Raw genomic sequence first — 16,234 nt, forward strand, 5'->3', positions numbered from 1 at the left:
AAAGGTTTCTCTCTTCACTAATTAACTTTAAGATAATGTACAAATATGACTAAGGTATTAAGTAGATTAGTTAATATAGTTAAGATCATCCCTATTCTATACATTTAGCTGAAGCTTGGTTAGAAATTCTCAAAAAATGATTGGCATAGATATGGGAGAACCAGTCTTTTTAACTCTTTAAATCTTTCTAGTCTTTCCTGAAGAATAGCCTAATACAACTGGTGAAATGAAAATGGGTAGAATAAATTTGTCTAATGAATTCTTAACACAAGCAAGCTTTCCTAGATAAACTAGCTTATCTACAGAATCACTCCATGTTCTCTCTAACAATATTCAACGTTTTCTTTTTTTTTTTTTAACTTAATCAAAACATTGAGTGTGACTATAAAACTGAGGTTATTCAAGCAACTTAATCACACACCATCTGCAAGTGTTTGTGGTTAAATATACTCAATAAATTTACATGTCCTATTTTTTCCAGGTTGTTTAAAACATTCTGGAAATGTTTTCTGTTCTGTTCTTACCATATATGCAGCTAAACTCTTCTTCTTTTAAGTATTAAACACAATAGTCTTTTTTTAAAAAGTTTCTCCTCACTTACAAACAGATTTTATCAAATGATGCATTTAGAAAGAGGCAGAAGAGGCTCTTTTGTTAACTGGTGTACTATTCTTTGTCTTAGTGAGAGAATTATTCTAGTTATCCTTCACTGAGGTATCCATCAGGATGTACTTTCTGAAAAAAAAAAAAAAGTAGCCTGGGCTAGTGCCATGTGAACAGTGTGTCAAAGTCAGCAATTTAAGAGGTTGCTGGCCTAGCACCAATCATAATTGAATTGGACTCTCAGTAAGACACAAATGCTCTCTTACTTTTTCTGTATAAGTCCCCTAAACAGATCAAGGTCCTGTAAAACAGTGTCAGAAGTAACATAAAGACCTGCGTACATGTATTCAACTAGTAGTGCACCCTACTTCAAAGAAGCGTGCATCTGTCTTGAACACTAAGATCTCAACAACTGAATTTCACATGGCACGAAGGTGAGAGCTGCTGCTATTGAGTTTGGGAATATATTTGTGTTTCAGCCTTGGTGACCATGGTACAGGAACACTGTTTATTCATTACGTGCCCTACAAGGGTGAAAATGTTTAGAACTCGCAGTATAAACTCTAGTGTATGAGAACTTCAAAATCAGGCTTCTTCTAGCTGATTTTGCTTCTTAGAGTGAGTAAATAAAATATCTTACAGAAAATAAAAGCTAATAGTTCTGTAAGGAAATAAAACAATTAAAAATTAATGTAAATATCTTATGGTGATTCTGTACATTACTTTAAAAAGATGTGCAATCTGTGACTTATGTTCCCTCTTTCTTCCCTCCCTATGTCTGTACTTTGCCTTTTTCTTATTTAGGTTTTTGTTGTGTTTTTAAAATCATTAGAAGAGGAATTTAATGTTGATCTAACCGTTGATCTCAAAGACAGAGGAATTAAACTAGCCTTAAGTAATGATTAAGTTTCACCCATCTAGAATTGGGAGATACATCATCTTTGACCTTACTCCAAAATTGGGAGCACAGCCAGCCCCATATTGTTCCTCCATGTCTGAGTTCATCCGATGTGACTCCAGTTCCGTCCTGGATTGCCTCCAGTTTGGCTGATGTCCTTTTCACTCAGCTGAAACTGCTACCAACAAAGTTCCTGTAACCCTATCCTGATCCCAGTCAGGCTTGTTTGATACCTTCTTGTCCTCACTCCCTGATACATCCAGCTCTTGTGCTTGCTTGTTCGTTAATGTTACTCATTTGGCTGTTTTGATTTTTTGTCTTAGTCTGGTTGTCATAAAGCCTCTTATGACACTCCTTTAGCATGTTTGTTTGTTGTTTGTTTGTTTTCCAGAATTTCCAACCTTTTTTCCACTGAAATCCTTTCTTGAATCCTGGGGTTTTTTTTCTCCTTTTGTGATGGATCCCATGTATTTCTGAGCTTTAACTTACTCTTTTTTTATGTTAAATAAGAACTATGATTCCCCTTTTGCTTAAGTGTGGCCCCACAGACTTTGATTTTTGAAGATGTTAGGTTACAGTTTATGAAAATAATTCAGTAAGTTTTGTTCGCTCTATGATCTATTGCTCATGGCTTGAGATGAATATAAACAGATTATTTTAAAGTCTTATTCTCTCACTCTGATCTCCTTTTCTGGATGTCTTCCAGTGAATTTAGTTTAACATGCCTAATGTTGAACTCTCTGCTGTCTTGAAATGTTTGCAATTGTACACTCTGATTATATTAACAACTTCTTTACTGCTAATGCCCAGTGGTCACCTCTTGCTCTCCCTGTCTTATAAGTGTGTACCCAAATTTTGTCTGTTTTCCAAGTAACACACAAGAGATCTGTTTTGTTGGGGTTTTTTGGTTTTTTCTTTTTTTCTCCCAAGATATTCCAGGCTTCAGTATGCTGTGCCTCTGCCTCAGCCCCTTGAATAATTGCACACATCATCTTTTTCTTGTTGGATCCTGTTTCTTTCTTCTCCACACTGTCTGACTGCAATTAGGCATTGCATTAAGAGTAAAGAAAACTTTCACAGCTCTTAGTTTCTTGGGTTACTATTATAATGGCTCCTGGAAGCCAGTTTAAATTAAATTATTGTTACTTGTATTTCTGGTGTAGGTTATGCTTTCTTGACTTTATGATTACTCCTTTGTTAGTATTCGGCAAACATGAAGAACCAACAAATACCTAGTGAGAGCATAAATCTTCAGAGAACTAGCAGCTGTCATCACATTTATGCTGAGGGTGGTGTCCAGTTTTCAGAGACTGATAACTTTGTCAGATTTTTGATACATTTTAATGATGATTGGAAATGGCATGTTCCTAAACTATCTGTGAGCTTTTTGTCAGATTTCAAGTCATAGCCCAAAGCCAGAAACTTCAAAACTGTTTTAAGAACTTCTGAGGAAACTTTCATGTTCTATCATGGCCCATTTTATTTATTATTTATTTCCAAACAGATTGTGGCAAATGCCCAGAATAAAAGATTAGTCGGAAAAATAGAAGTTGAACAAAGTTTTAGAAGTAACAGAAGTAGACAGGTTTGAGATTTTTAAGATGTTTGTTGTTGAGAAGCAGCAGGATCATTTGCTATTGCTCTTCCTACCTACTCTTATTATAATGTAATGGTATCTTAAAAAGTAAGTAAATGTAAAATGAAAGATTCACTGTCCAGTAATATGATGCCCTTTTTCTAGTTTCCTTTCTCCTGGAGAGGCTGCTAATTATTGCCTCATGGGTGTCATGACCGGTTACTCATCAGGCTATCTTTACAGCCTTTCATTCTTCTGCTAGTGTTTTATAAAAGAAAAAAAAAATAAAAAAAGTTTTTAAAAAGAAATTTTTAAAAAATGGCCAAGCAAGTAATCGCACAAACAAGTAATTGCACGACTTATAGAAAGATAGATTAGCAATAGCCTATTTAAATAGTGTTCTCCAAAAAATGGGTTGCCTTTTAAATAAATAGTGCCTACTTGCCTTTTGATTTTTTCCCTTTTTAATAGTTGTGACTTGTTCAAGAGGACTTCTAAACTTTCAAATTAAAATCAAACACTCTCTAACTGAATGATATGTAAGAAATAACTTTGTGAAAAACTCTTGTGGTCCCAAATGACTGTGTCATGTTATTAAATAATTATATTTCTATAGTGCAGGTGTAGTCCTAAGCTATAGTCTTAATGTTACCTCATTATTTTATAATATTAGAGCAAAATAAACACAATGCTGAGCTGGTGAAAGAGTGCATCATTAGCAAGAATGATTTATATAACCACAGGCAAGTTTTCCAGCCACCTGTTGGAGGACCACAATTTTAAACAAGAAGAGATCTCATCTCCTGCTTAGCTCCACTGTTAATGATGTATCACAGAAGCTGGAAGATGGCTCGCTTTGGAGACACATCAGTAATGTATATAAGTTATAAAGATTAGTGTTAGCTGTTATACCTTTTTGATTTATAAATTATTTCAGCATATTCTATAATGAAAGAGCTAAATGGATATCTTCTGGAGAATGTCTGTTTTTACTGTGTCATGATGTGGTTTTATGCATAGGCATGTTTGACAGTTTGGGATAGGGACTACCTCTTGTGCGATTTGTAGTTCTGACGCCACACTAGATTTTCATCCATTTCTGGAATAATGTTTCCAAAAGGAAGCAAAGATCCAGACAGCATAAATGGGAAATGCTATAAAAATGGCTGTTTTCCTCTTATCTCCTGGCCACCTGTGGTGATGCAAATGCTTTTTAAGGAAATAAAGACATTGCTTTCTTTCTGCTGAGCAGTAGCAGATGGTGGGACTTTGCAGGTCAGCTGGAAAAGGAGTTAGTGACATGAAGACTTCAATTAATTTTAATATATTTGCACTGTTTATGCCAGTCTGAAAATTAGTAGTTAAACAGATTGCAGACAGACTCCTTTCCCAGAAGTCAGAGAGCCAAAATACCAGTGATCAGTTTCCAAAGAGCAATTTTCCCAAGAATTGACTTCAGCCTTAGAAGAACTTTTCTTCTGAGTTGCAGCACAAAGCTGGCAACAATACAGCATTTCTTCAAGCAAACTTTTAATGCTCAGGAATAAAATGTGTAGCACTGAATGTTGTCCCATCTTATGAAATTTTTAATGGCAGTAAGGTGGGGGTCAGTAGTGAGTTAGACTGTACAAGTTAATAAGTGAAAATTGTGGAACAGAGCAGAGAAAACAGTTAATTTGCTTTCTTAATCTTTGTTTGTCATGTAGGTTACTATGGCAGTTGAGTTTGGCTAAATCAAAGCCCTCATGTCTCCTCTTCCTTTTCCATTGCCTAGTAACACTTAGTGACACTTTGTCTTTTGGTGAGCAACTCTAAATATTCCTGAGAATAGTAAAATGGAAACAGTTGGATGATTACTGGGCTGAAGGATTTCTGTTATTCTGTTTCCCATCTTCCTTATTAAAATTTTAATTGCATATTTATTTTATAGTTGTTACATCTGGCCCTGCAGACTTCTAGCCTTCTCTTTTTATTTTTTCTTTTCAGTTACTTGAGGTGATGCTACTGTATACATTGTCAACTGAGGTATTTTATGTGTAGGGTGTTATGTTCTTATGCTTCTTTTTGCAGAGAATGTTGCTTACCTGCATGTTATTCTGAACTGCTTGAAGAGACACATGCTGGATGTTAAGTTTACACAACCTGTTTACAGCTTTCAAAATCATTGTGCATAGTGTGAAAGTGGTGGTCACCCTGTCACCTAAAGAGATCTTTCTGTTTTATGACCTTTGGTGCATTAGTTCACTTTCTTAAGAACGACAGTTATAACACAGTCTTTTTTTCTAGTTTGGAATTGAGAATACAGTGAGGGTTGAGTTTGTGTATATTGCATGTCTCTGTGTTTTCAAGAGGAAGTTTTTACAGTAGTAATAACACACCTTTTCAAATGGAACAGAGGTGATAGGAATTTTCTATTGAAACAGATTTCTTTGGAAAATTCAAATTTATCAGAATCCAAACTTATTGCAGAACTGTGCAAGTAAAAACAACTCCTGATGGAGAAACTTATTGCGTCAGCTTAGGATTTCTGGAAATAGTGAATGAGATAGGACACACCATCAGATGGTCTAAGTAACAGCTGAAATCATCATAGTCTTAGGATGCAGTCTTCAAGTGTGAGTTCAAGTTCAATGTGTAAAGAGGCTAGATTTTGAGGTTCCTCTGTTTCATAAAAGGCTAGCCACGGTTCCTTCTTCCAATAAAAATTTCAGGCAAGCTCACCGTTTCAATTTATTTGGCTATATTAAAGGTAGAAGTTATTGGGGAATAGGATGACCAAGACAATAACTCTGGAACTGATTGAGAATAGATGTGGAAATCTGCAGTCTAGTTTCCTGATTTCCTTTCCCCATGAGGGCCCTAACTACAGAGCTTTTGGCTCTACTGGCCTCTCATATCCTTAGGATATTATGTTGAATCCTGAGCTCAATGGGATAGAACAAGTTTGTTCTGTTGAGAAGGCTGAAGTAATTTCATGGGAAAGAAATGTTTCATGGGTTTTTTTTGACACTTAAAGTTGTTTTTAAATGAATTGTTGAGACCCACCAGTTTTCTGAAAAGAAAATAAAAATGACTTGAGTAAAATGTCCATGCATGAAATTTAGTTGATGAGGATAAAGTGCTACTTCAGCCATACATTACAGTATTATGTCTGACTTGCTCTTTTCAGCCTTGAAAGGCATCTGTGCTCACTAGTACAGCCGAAGGTAATATAAGCTGAGAGCCATGTTTAATCACCACTCTGGTTCTGTCAGTGGTCAGACACAGCTTTGTTACTGAACCTCTCCTCAAAAAGTAAACCACTTTCCTCATTCTTGATAGTATTGATTTCTTTATTTTAAAAGCTGCTTAAAATAAAGCAGTCTCCTGCTGATAAGAGCATTTTGAGGTAGTCCAGCTCTGATTTCTTGACTAAAACCTTACTTGTCCAATTAACTATTTATATGCAATGGGAACATACAATTAGCTTTCTTTCATTTTAGAGGTTCTGTACTTAGTGTAGTACAGATTAAACTTCCTGAATGGGAGGAAAAAAAAACCAAACCTCCTGCCATGCACTTGAAACAGTCTGAATGACAAGCAGTTAAATACAATGAAACAATCTCTTTGGATTTCTTAGGCCCGGAAAACACCTTCTGAGTCATGGAGTCTGGCCCCTGCTTACCCAAGTACCATAACATGTAATTCCTCTACAAGTTTATCTAGCTTCATCTTAAATGCAGTTATACTTTGTCCTCTCCATGCTCCTCCAACTCTTCCCATTGGAAGACTGTCCAGAGACAGACTGATTTGATGAGTAGGAACTTTCTTGTAACTATCACTATAGGTTTACTCCTGGCCCATTTATTCCTGCCTGCAGACATGCCAACCCTTCTCTCCTCCCCTCTTCAGGACAACTTTGTATGTTTGGGTTTCTAGTGAAAAATCATTCAGGTTTACGATTTTAAAAGAAATGCCCTGCAAGATAAGGCCTGATTCCGTCATGGCTTAACACAGGAGCCACCAGGGCAGTTTGTGCCAATTCACTCTAGCATAAGAAGCTTTAGAGGTACAGCTGATGCATTTCCTCCATCTACTGCTGTGCTGAGCTGAAGAGCAGAGGCTATTTCTGATAGCAGTGTGCTTGTGTACACCATGCCTTTCCCATCTTGCCATGTATGATCTAACTGCATGTCTTTTTTTGAGTATTGTCAAAATACTTCTGGTCAGATTCTTTTCACCTTTATTCTCATGTTGCCAACTCATGCCTTTGCAACCAGTTTGGGCAGACGTGTGTACATTTATTGCTGTTTCAGCTCCAGCTCTTGTACCTCACAATGTCTGTGTTTGTCCTTTGAACTGGAAGCAGATAAACAGTTGATTAAAAGCTGAAGATTGTTGAACAGAAGGTCATCTTACCTGCTTATCTCCCATAGCAATACAACTGCCAAAAGCACAGATTCAAGGTTGCACATTATATTCATACAGTAGTGGATATACTAATCTCTACCTCAGTCTGTGCCTGGGGAACAAACCTGACCTCTGTGAAAAATGTATGACTCCTTTTCTGAAGGCTTAGGGCTCACCAGAATCCTGATGCTGGCAACAGGTCTATCTCATGGCCTTAGTTCTGGGTCCATCAGCCTCTTTCTATGTGTCATTTGATACAGACCCTTACTTTGAGTAGCTTACAGTATTGGCTTGAATCTTTAAATATTAGAAGGAAAGCATATCTTTAGCTCAAGCAGTGAAGGAACATAATTCATATTTAATATATTATGGACCTGAAATGTAACACTGTGGTGTCCGAGCATTAAAATTTGTTACAAAAAGCCATTCTTTGTGCCTACTGAGAGCTGGCTAGGAAGAGAGTGAGTTAAACTGGAGACCTGACTCTATTCTAAATGCTAGCATCTATAATTGGTAAAATGTCTATTGATTAGGTACCATCAGATTCTGTAGGCAGTTTGCCTTGCCCATGTGTGAATGCTCTGCAGTTTTAAGAAGCGGTGGAAAGTGCTGTGTAAGGATGTGTGGAAATGAGAACTCTTCTTGCCATCATGTTTCATGCGCTGGACTCAGATAACTTTAAGCTTTTAGTGTCCGCCCAGAAATGAGTCTGAATAAATAAGATGGTGATCATTCACTACAAGGACATATCTATATCTATCTATCTATATATATATATATTACTGAAAAGAAGTGCACACCAAATAGAGGAGTCTGAGCAAGATGAAGTGGAAATTCAAGATATATTCGAATCTTGATCACGGTAAGAATATTCACTGGCTGTACTTACAATGATATGCAGTAAAAATTGCCTTGGAAATGAAAAGATTAAAGGGAAAAAAAAGTTGGATGTGGAAATCCAGGTTTGTGGATTCTTGTGTTAAAATTATTAATGATAAAAGCAAATCTGGATTTGTTTTAAAAATTTGTATTATTTTGTGTCTTTTGCTTGAACAGTACTTGAACATCACAGAATTGGTTGCATATATCTTTCTTCAAAATGTTCTAATAATCATGCAGTGTCATGATATTATCAGAGAAACAAAATATGTTAGTGTATTAACTGACAAGAAGTTAAAAAAAAGCTTAAAAGGATTAGATTTTGGATAGTATCTTGAGTGAGTAGGAATTAGAATATTCAAATGATTCACTTCTTTTGAAGGACACAGAAGTGGAGACAGGGTCAATCTTTTCCCATTTTAATTGTAGTTTATGGACTATCAACTTGAAGTCCAGACCTTCAGATTACCTTTCTGTCTGTCATGAGGATTTTTCATATTTTAAATTGTGTATTAGTTTGCAAGTAGTCTGAATGTAGCTGTTAAATACCTTGCTTATATGTTGAATACAGATACATTGTGGCTGTAGTGCAAACCCCTCCAATGCATTTTTGCAAGTTTACATCTGCCTCTGTTAATCTCTATGAGTCTATTTCAGCATTCTTTTCTGTGTTGAGTAGTGTATGTGAAGAATCCTAAAACAAACAAAAAAGTGCTTTTATACTTGCAAACAAATCTCTCATGCTGGTTTAGGAGTCGGTTATGGAGTTGTGTGATGTCTTAGTTTATAACTGTTCATAGTTTATATGCTGTAAAAAAATCAGCAAGGACACTGGTAGTTCATATTTTATTACCTTTATAATGTATCCCTTCTGTACAATAATTCTGAGGCTTACCATGTTTGCTTTGTTTTGGTTTTAGTGCATCTTAATTCATGTAGACTAATAATACTTCAAAAATTGTACTGTTTCTTTCACGAATTGGCATGGTGAAATATGTCCAGGAACAGTTTAACTCTTTGTCTTCCTCATCCATGCTATGTCAACATTATCTATAGTTTGTTGCTTTCTGTTTTATTGCCTTATGTCCCTACGTGTAATCCCATTGAAAGCTGACTGTGCTTACCCAGCTAACCCTCTGTAGAGGTTGTTCTTCCTTGTGTTCCCTGAGTTGTGTAAGGTAGTAGAGTGGGCAAAAAAAAAAAAACAACAAAAAAACAAAAACGTTCTGGTTTACCTCTGACTTTTTTGAATCTTATATTCCTCTGTCTTTTGAGATTTGGATGGTGCAGAAACAATAACAAAATCCTGCACCTTTTCTTTTTGTTTACACAATATGTACAGCACTGGGCACCCCAAACACACACATCCTCTAAAAAGCTGGAATTAAACAAAGGGAAGGTACTAAGTTACTGAAAGAATGGCATTAATCAAGCCTGTTTGGATGTTCAAATGCAGTGGCGTTGTAATGGGAAAAGGACAGGCCCTTCAAGAACATAGAGTTCTGGGCTGCATAAAGAACTTCATGTGATTTTTGTATTAAACACTTTATCCTTTACCTTTATCTAAGGTCTGTGTATGTGGCTGGATTTTTGCCATGTTTTTCATGCTGGAAAGATCTAATGAGCTTACTTTGACCCTGACTGTTTGAGGCACCCTCTGTAAACCAAAACTTTTTACTTTCTAACCAGCATTTGTCTGTTCTAAGTGACTTGCTCTCAATAGAATATTATCACTCTTATTACAACTTATTTTTAGGCAAGTAGAAGTTCAGTCACGTGGAATGGCAACTTGATCTTTACCCAGAAGATACTACTGTGTAATATGACAGTGTTTTTATCCTGTGACTTTTGATTTGTTTTCCAGTTTTGTACTACAGTATTCACATATTTCCAGATCACTTACTAGAATACTGATGTGGCTGCTGTGATCTGTATAGCATTTACACTGTTATAAAGATCTAATCACAAGGTGTACATTTTGATGCATGTTGGGAGCCACAAGAATGAATACTTGAACTGTGGTCAGCTAAAATCTTTCTGTTGGCTTAAAGTGTAAGTTTGCCCTACTTTTCATCAGAGAGTCTGAATTTCTCCTACTTTTAATAAATGAATCAAATTCAAAGCTATTGAGCAATAAGGATACAATCTGATTTGAGCCCAGAGGACTGACAATACTTCTAGCTGATTTGTTGTTGTGGGCTGTTGGGTTTTTGTTTTGTTTTGTCTTTCAGTTGTATTCTAAAAGCAAACCACTGCTTTTCTACAAATATGGAAATGTGAATGACAAAAACAGGGTTGCAAAACATACAAATCTCAGTTTAATTTATGCTGAAATAATCTCAAAACTGAAACATTACATTCCTTTAATACAGATTTATGGTAATCTTTGTCAGGAGATGTGGAGCATAAAAACAAGTCTGCCTTGTTATAGCAGTGAATATTGAGCTATTTGTGTTGGAAAAAAAGGCTTTGAAATGTCAAGCTTTCTATATGAACTTCTCAACTTTTTTTTTTTTTTTTATAATCACAGCAAGACCAGCTTTATACTTGGGCTGCAGTTAGCCAACCCACACATTCATCAGATTACATTGAAGGAAGTTTTCCAAGGAGAATTCCATCTGTGTGGCCCCCACCCAAACCTCCAGATGAAGAACAAAGACTTAAAATTACAAAAGAAGGTATAGTTCTTGGATACATACAAGATACATATGGCATGGGGGGGAGCTGTTGTCTTTGAGAATCCAAGATAATAACTTAATATCTTCCAAGAAATACCTGATTTTGAAGATCTTGGATTAGAATCTGAAATGTTTGCTAGCATGGATCTAATAAAAAATATTCAGCAAAAATGCATGCTTTTTGTTAACAACCAAGATGTGCACCTGGCATCTGCTGACTAGTGTCTTTTACCAGGTGTTGTGGCCTTTGTTCTTTTCCAGTTTACATATCTTCAGAGCCATGAAATATGGGTACTTTTCTCTTCTTAAAAATATGGAAAACTTCAGAAGCCCACTGGTGGTATACTGAAAGTTATTAGAGTGATGTAAGGTATTCCTTTTGGATTCAGCAGTCCCCTGCTGACAGAGAGGTAGGAAAAGTGTATCTGAAAAATAAATTGAGGTCTTGTTTAAAAAGTCAGTTTATCTTAAAATTTGTGAAGTTACTTTACCAGACAAATATCTGAAATCTTCTGCAAAATTAAAAACTTAGTTTAAGCTGAGAATTAAAACCAGATAAAACTTTTTGTAGGTGACAAAAGAAATTTAGAAGAGAATTTCAAACCTGTTTTCTGTTAGTAGTTTTAATGGGCAAATAGCACAGGCTCTTGGACACTTAACTTTACATTAGGTAGCATTCAGTGCCTCTCAACACTTTTAGGCTGCATTCATGGCCATGACCTCCATGCAGAGCCAATGGGTATTCTCAACTTTTCCATTTCCTACCACTCCTTCTTTATATTTATATATTATATTATATTTATATATTTATATTGTTCAGATTTGAAGAATTAAGTCATTATTTCAACAGATCTCTTAGTACTGCTTGCTGGCTTTGGGTGGAATTCATTTCAGATTTGCTCCCTTTGGGACTTCTTTACCACTTCCCCTGGAACACGAACAAAGTATTCCTTGCAAGGACTGCATTTATCATGGCAACACTTCACTTTTACTGGTATCACTTATTCCAGTGTTCATAAACAAAAGAAGTGATGCCAACAAAAATGCAATGCTGCTATATTATTGAGCTTATTGTTTTTTACCAAAGTAACTCTACTAGTGGTGAAGGAGACATTTCAGAATCCATCTCCCTAATGCAGCTCAGAGTGTGGAATGCTGCAGTACTGGACTATTGGGCTGGTCCAGTTTTTGACTCATCATCCTTGATTTTATACTGTATCCAATGCAAGTGCTGTCATAGGTGGTAGCAGAATTCATTGCCATGTACTCTGAGAGGACAAGTTGTGTTTCTCAACTTGGAGACTTAGCTAATAGACATGTGATCAGAATGTTTATGAGTGTATTCTGCACTAGAAAAACAAAAGGGTGAATACTTTATTATTTTATTTTGAGGTTATAGCCCAGCAGAGGCTGATGTAAGTTAACAACAGTTTTGTTGTTCTAAAATCTAGAAGAACATTACATTTCAAAATATTTTATGTAATCAAAGTTTTTTACTATTTTTACAGTTTGGAAGAATATTTCCACCAAGAAGATAATACTAATAATTTTTAAACGTGTTCTTTTTATACGTGGTTTGGTCCCATCCTATGTTTTTGTATTTAATATTATACTTACTACATGGATGTAATGTGTACACTACTTGTCTGTTCCTTATCTCAGCCACTGCCCTCTCAAAAACTGCAAAACTGTTCAGAAAACAGAATTAGAAGTGGAAAATTGTGTGTTGTGATTATTTCTAAACAGAGCAGAAATAGTTTTTAAAAAGTTTGCGGTTTTTTTGGTGTGATTTTCAGTGTAGGGCATGGATGGAAAAGGAAAAATTATGTCTGTTCTGAATACAATTCAGGTAGATAAATAATTTAACTTTTTGTTTGATTGTTTGCATGCTTGCTATGTGGAAGAACTTGTAGGTAAGTGATGTTTCAGGTGGAGCCTGAAGGATAAACACCTTCCCCAAGATTTGTAACTAAATTATTTTATGTGTATGCTCATTTACTGTGTGCAGAGTAGCTGTATTTTGTATTATATATAATAATAAAAGAGGAAGTTTTGCAAGGTCTTAGGTAACCTGTTCTTAAATTAGCAAAGTAGTTAATCATCTGTTTAATAGAGTATATATTAGATAGTTTTACTGTGTGCTCTGTGTCATGTGGAGATTTGTTGAGTGTGAGGAAAGGATTATTACAGTGGTCAGGGGTTTATTTTGTCTTTTTTTTTTTTTTTTTTTTTTTTTGGTCAGGTTGCTTAGGGTATTTTTTTCAGTTTGTTTTGTTATTTTTTATGTTGTTTATTTATTAAAAACCTGGGTTCAAGTCAGTAGGTGCTTGTGCCAAAAACATTTTTCAGTTCTGAATTCAGAAAAGCTTTTGAACAAAATAAGTCAATATTACCAGTAGGATCGAATTGTGTGCCACTAATTTTCCATGGGAATATCTGAAATCTGCTCATGTCACTCATGGTATTTGACTCTACCATTCTCCACCTCAGCACGTTGTCTGAATCTTAGCACAACAGGGTATTTGAAGTTCAGTTATTTTAATGCCTTGCTGATGACACTATTCCACTTAAAATATAGGAAAAGGCAAATATGCAGGCACTAGAGCCCTGTCATCCTGTCTCCCATGTGACTGTCCTAACCATGTGGGCAGAAACCAAAGATAATACGACTTCTCCTGCAAAATGAAACAGTCCCAGCACTGTGTGGGTTTATGCTCCAAAATCTAAGTCTGTTCAACAAAACTAGGCTTGTCCAGACATTTATTTCCTCTGTTTTATAAAAAAGGAGGAAAACAATATTTCATTTGGGTTAAAGGGAAGTTTTTTTTGTTGTAACGGTGGTTTGTTTGTTTCTTTGGATTTTTTGGTTTTGCTTTTTTTTTTTTTTTTTTTTTTTAGTTTTGCTTAACTAAGATAAAACCCTGTTTGCTGCAGATAGGTTGTATTTGGTGAATTTTGGCAAACTAACCTTAAAATTAACTCTTCGTATTGCGTAGCACTCAGCCTATATTTATAAACCTTTTTAGAAGAAAACCCATCTGAAGTAAAAATAAGCTAGATGGTTCTGTCAATTGTTAAATATTGACAATATTGTAACAGAAACCAGTTCCTATTTCTAAAATAACTTTTGAGAAAGGGAGAGAGTTTGTACCAATTTGCATAACAGGAAACCTTACTTTCTAAGTTGTCTGTGTACATGTCTTGTTTGGTACTAGAACATAAGCAAAGAATAAAACCTGATGTGAGCAAAGATCAAGCTCATCTTGTAGTTTCTCTCAACCACACAGAAATGTAGAATCATATGCAGAGACCCTGGGGAGATCACCAGTGCCCAAATACTCAACAAGTTTTCCTGCGTTTGCAAATTGAGGTAGAGGTAACCAAAAATTCTCTTCCAGATAATTTGTAAAACAAGTATCTCACAATCGCTTAGTTTAAAAATGTTAGTACTCTTCCCTTCTTTCTTAGTAGCTTTTACCAGAAAATAATAATTCACTGGTTTTGTTGAAGTTCTCTGAGTTGTGATTAGGAGTGAGCATCCAATTCATATAGTAGCATCCTGAATTTTCTTCAGTAAATGGACTTATCTGAAAGTCAGCAACAAGGCATGATTTATCCATACTAAAAACTTGTTGAAGTGAGAGATTATGAGATATTTCCTGTTAATGACAGCCCATCCTCATCCAACTTTTTATGACTTGAAATGCTGTTTTAGTAGACAATTAAAAAAGTAAAAAAGTTTGAGAATTGTTAATTTTCAAGGGATGGCCTTGCAGCATAACTGCAACCAACAATTAAAGTTTCCTCTTCTACATCTTGCCTCCCAGCAGCTGGGGTTTTTAGAAAGCTGTGAGAAAGCCCTGTGCCTAGGAATTATAAATCCAGAAGTTCTGGATGACATCTGCTTCACTCTTCATGCAAATGGTCAACAGATATATATGTATATGTATATATACTGGTATCCCTAAGAAGTATAAGAATGATGTGGAATGTACATGTTCTATGAGCAGGTATAAGAAAAAAAAATTTATTCTTGTCCTGTGTACAAAATTAGACTATGACCAGTTAAAGAGGCATCATTAGCAGCAGCTACTAAGCTGGTTAGAGATCTATGCGCTGTGCAGCTGCTGAGGGTTTTTTGTTTTCTTTTTTTTCTAGTAATCTCCTATCAGGCAAGGAAAGTGAGGCACAGAGAGGTTCTTTAAGGTCAGAGAAGAAATCTGTAGAATGGTCAGAATGGAAACCAGAGCTTTTAATTCAAACTCTGTGCTTTAACTGCAAGACTCTCTCTCTTTCATGAATAAACTAAAAATAACACTGTTATTCTCTGCAGTAGCTTACCAAAAGACTTGAGGGTCCTGAACATGTATTGGGTTGTTATATGCTTGTGTCATTTCCAGCACAAATGTATGTTATTTCTCTTATCTGAAAGGCAATCAACATACAGCACTGTAGAAACAATGCAGTAATCTACAGTACATGTCTTTCACTGAAATAAATATTAGCATAATCAAGGTTTTCATGTAATTTCTTTTGTACTTCAGTTTGATATGAATTGAAATGTGTGTATCAAAACACAGATCTCAAAGGCTAGTATTTGTAGAAAGAATAATTGTTATCCAGGTTTTGAAATAAGAAAGGAAATCTAGTTGGGGAGTGGTAATAGGTTTTGATTCCCATTTTCCATGTAAAATGCACAGATAAAACCTCTTATTCCCACTGATATTTGCTTTTTCATTTCACAGTGATAGTTGGAGATCTGTAGTTCCATTTAAAATCATCATTTTGGGACATTTTTTTTTTTCCTTCATTTAAAGACAGAAATTAAGTGAAGGAATGCTTAGATATTTATTAGGATTTTCAATAGTTATTCCAAAGTAAAAAAAAAAAAAAATAATTGAAGAAGATACTACTGGAATGAAGTACTGCTGTTTCATTTTTCAATGTAAATAAGTAAAGTGGGCAAAATGCATTAAGTCAAATTAATACTCATTTTAAGCCCATAAGAGAGGACGTGGAATTCAGTACAAAGGTGAAGAATTAGTTTTGTATCCTCAGCTTGAATGTTGCCAGTTCTGGGAAGCTTTGACTGTACATTTACACAATAAATGTACAGTCCCAAACTATCCCTTTGTAAGGCTGAGGTGCTATAGACAGTGAAAAAATTTCTCAAAATGTATTTTCAGTAGTGATGCCAGTTACATGGAAGTA

General features: G+C 35.4%; 1 protein-coding gene across 1 annotated transcript in view; it reads left to right on the forward strand.

Annotated features, from left to right (window-relative positions):
- The window catches only part of FMN2 (formin 2), a gene marked incomplete at its 5' end in the record, with an annotated part of 156,569 nt that overhangs the window by 21,424 nt on the left and 118,911 nt on the right, over positions 1-16,234 (forward strand). Inside the window, 1 exon segment of the mRNA XM_080341260.1 lies at positions 10,876-11,023. Coding sequence (XP_080197386.1) covers positions 10,876-11,023 — 148 coding nt within the window.

The sequence above is a fragment of the Nesoenas mayeri genome (assembly GCF_963082525.1).
Source record: "Nesoenas mayeri genome assembly, chromosome: 3".
In the NCBI taxonomy this organism is placed as follows: domain Eukaryota; kingdom Metazoa; phylum Chordata; class Aves; order Columbiformes; family Columbidae; genus Nesoenas; species Nesoenas mayeri.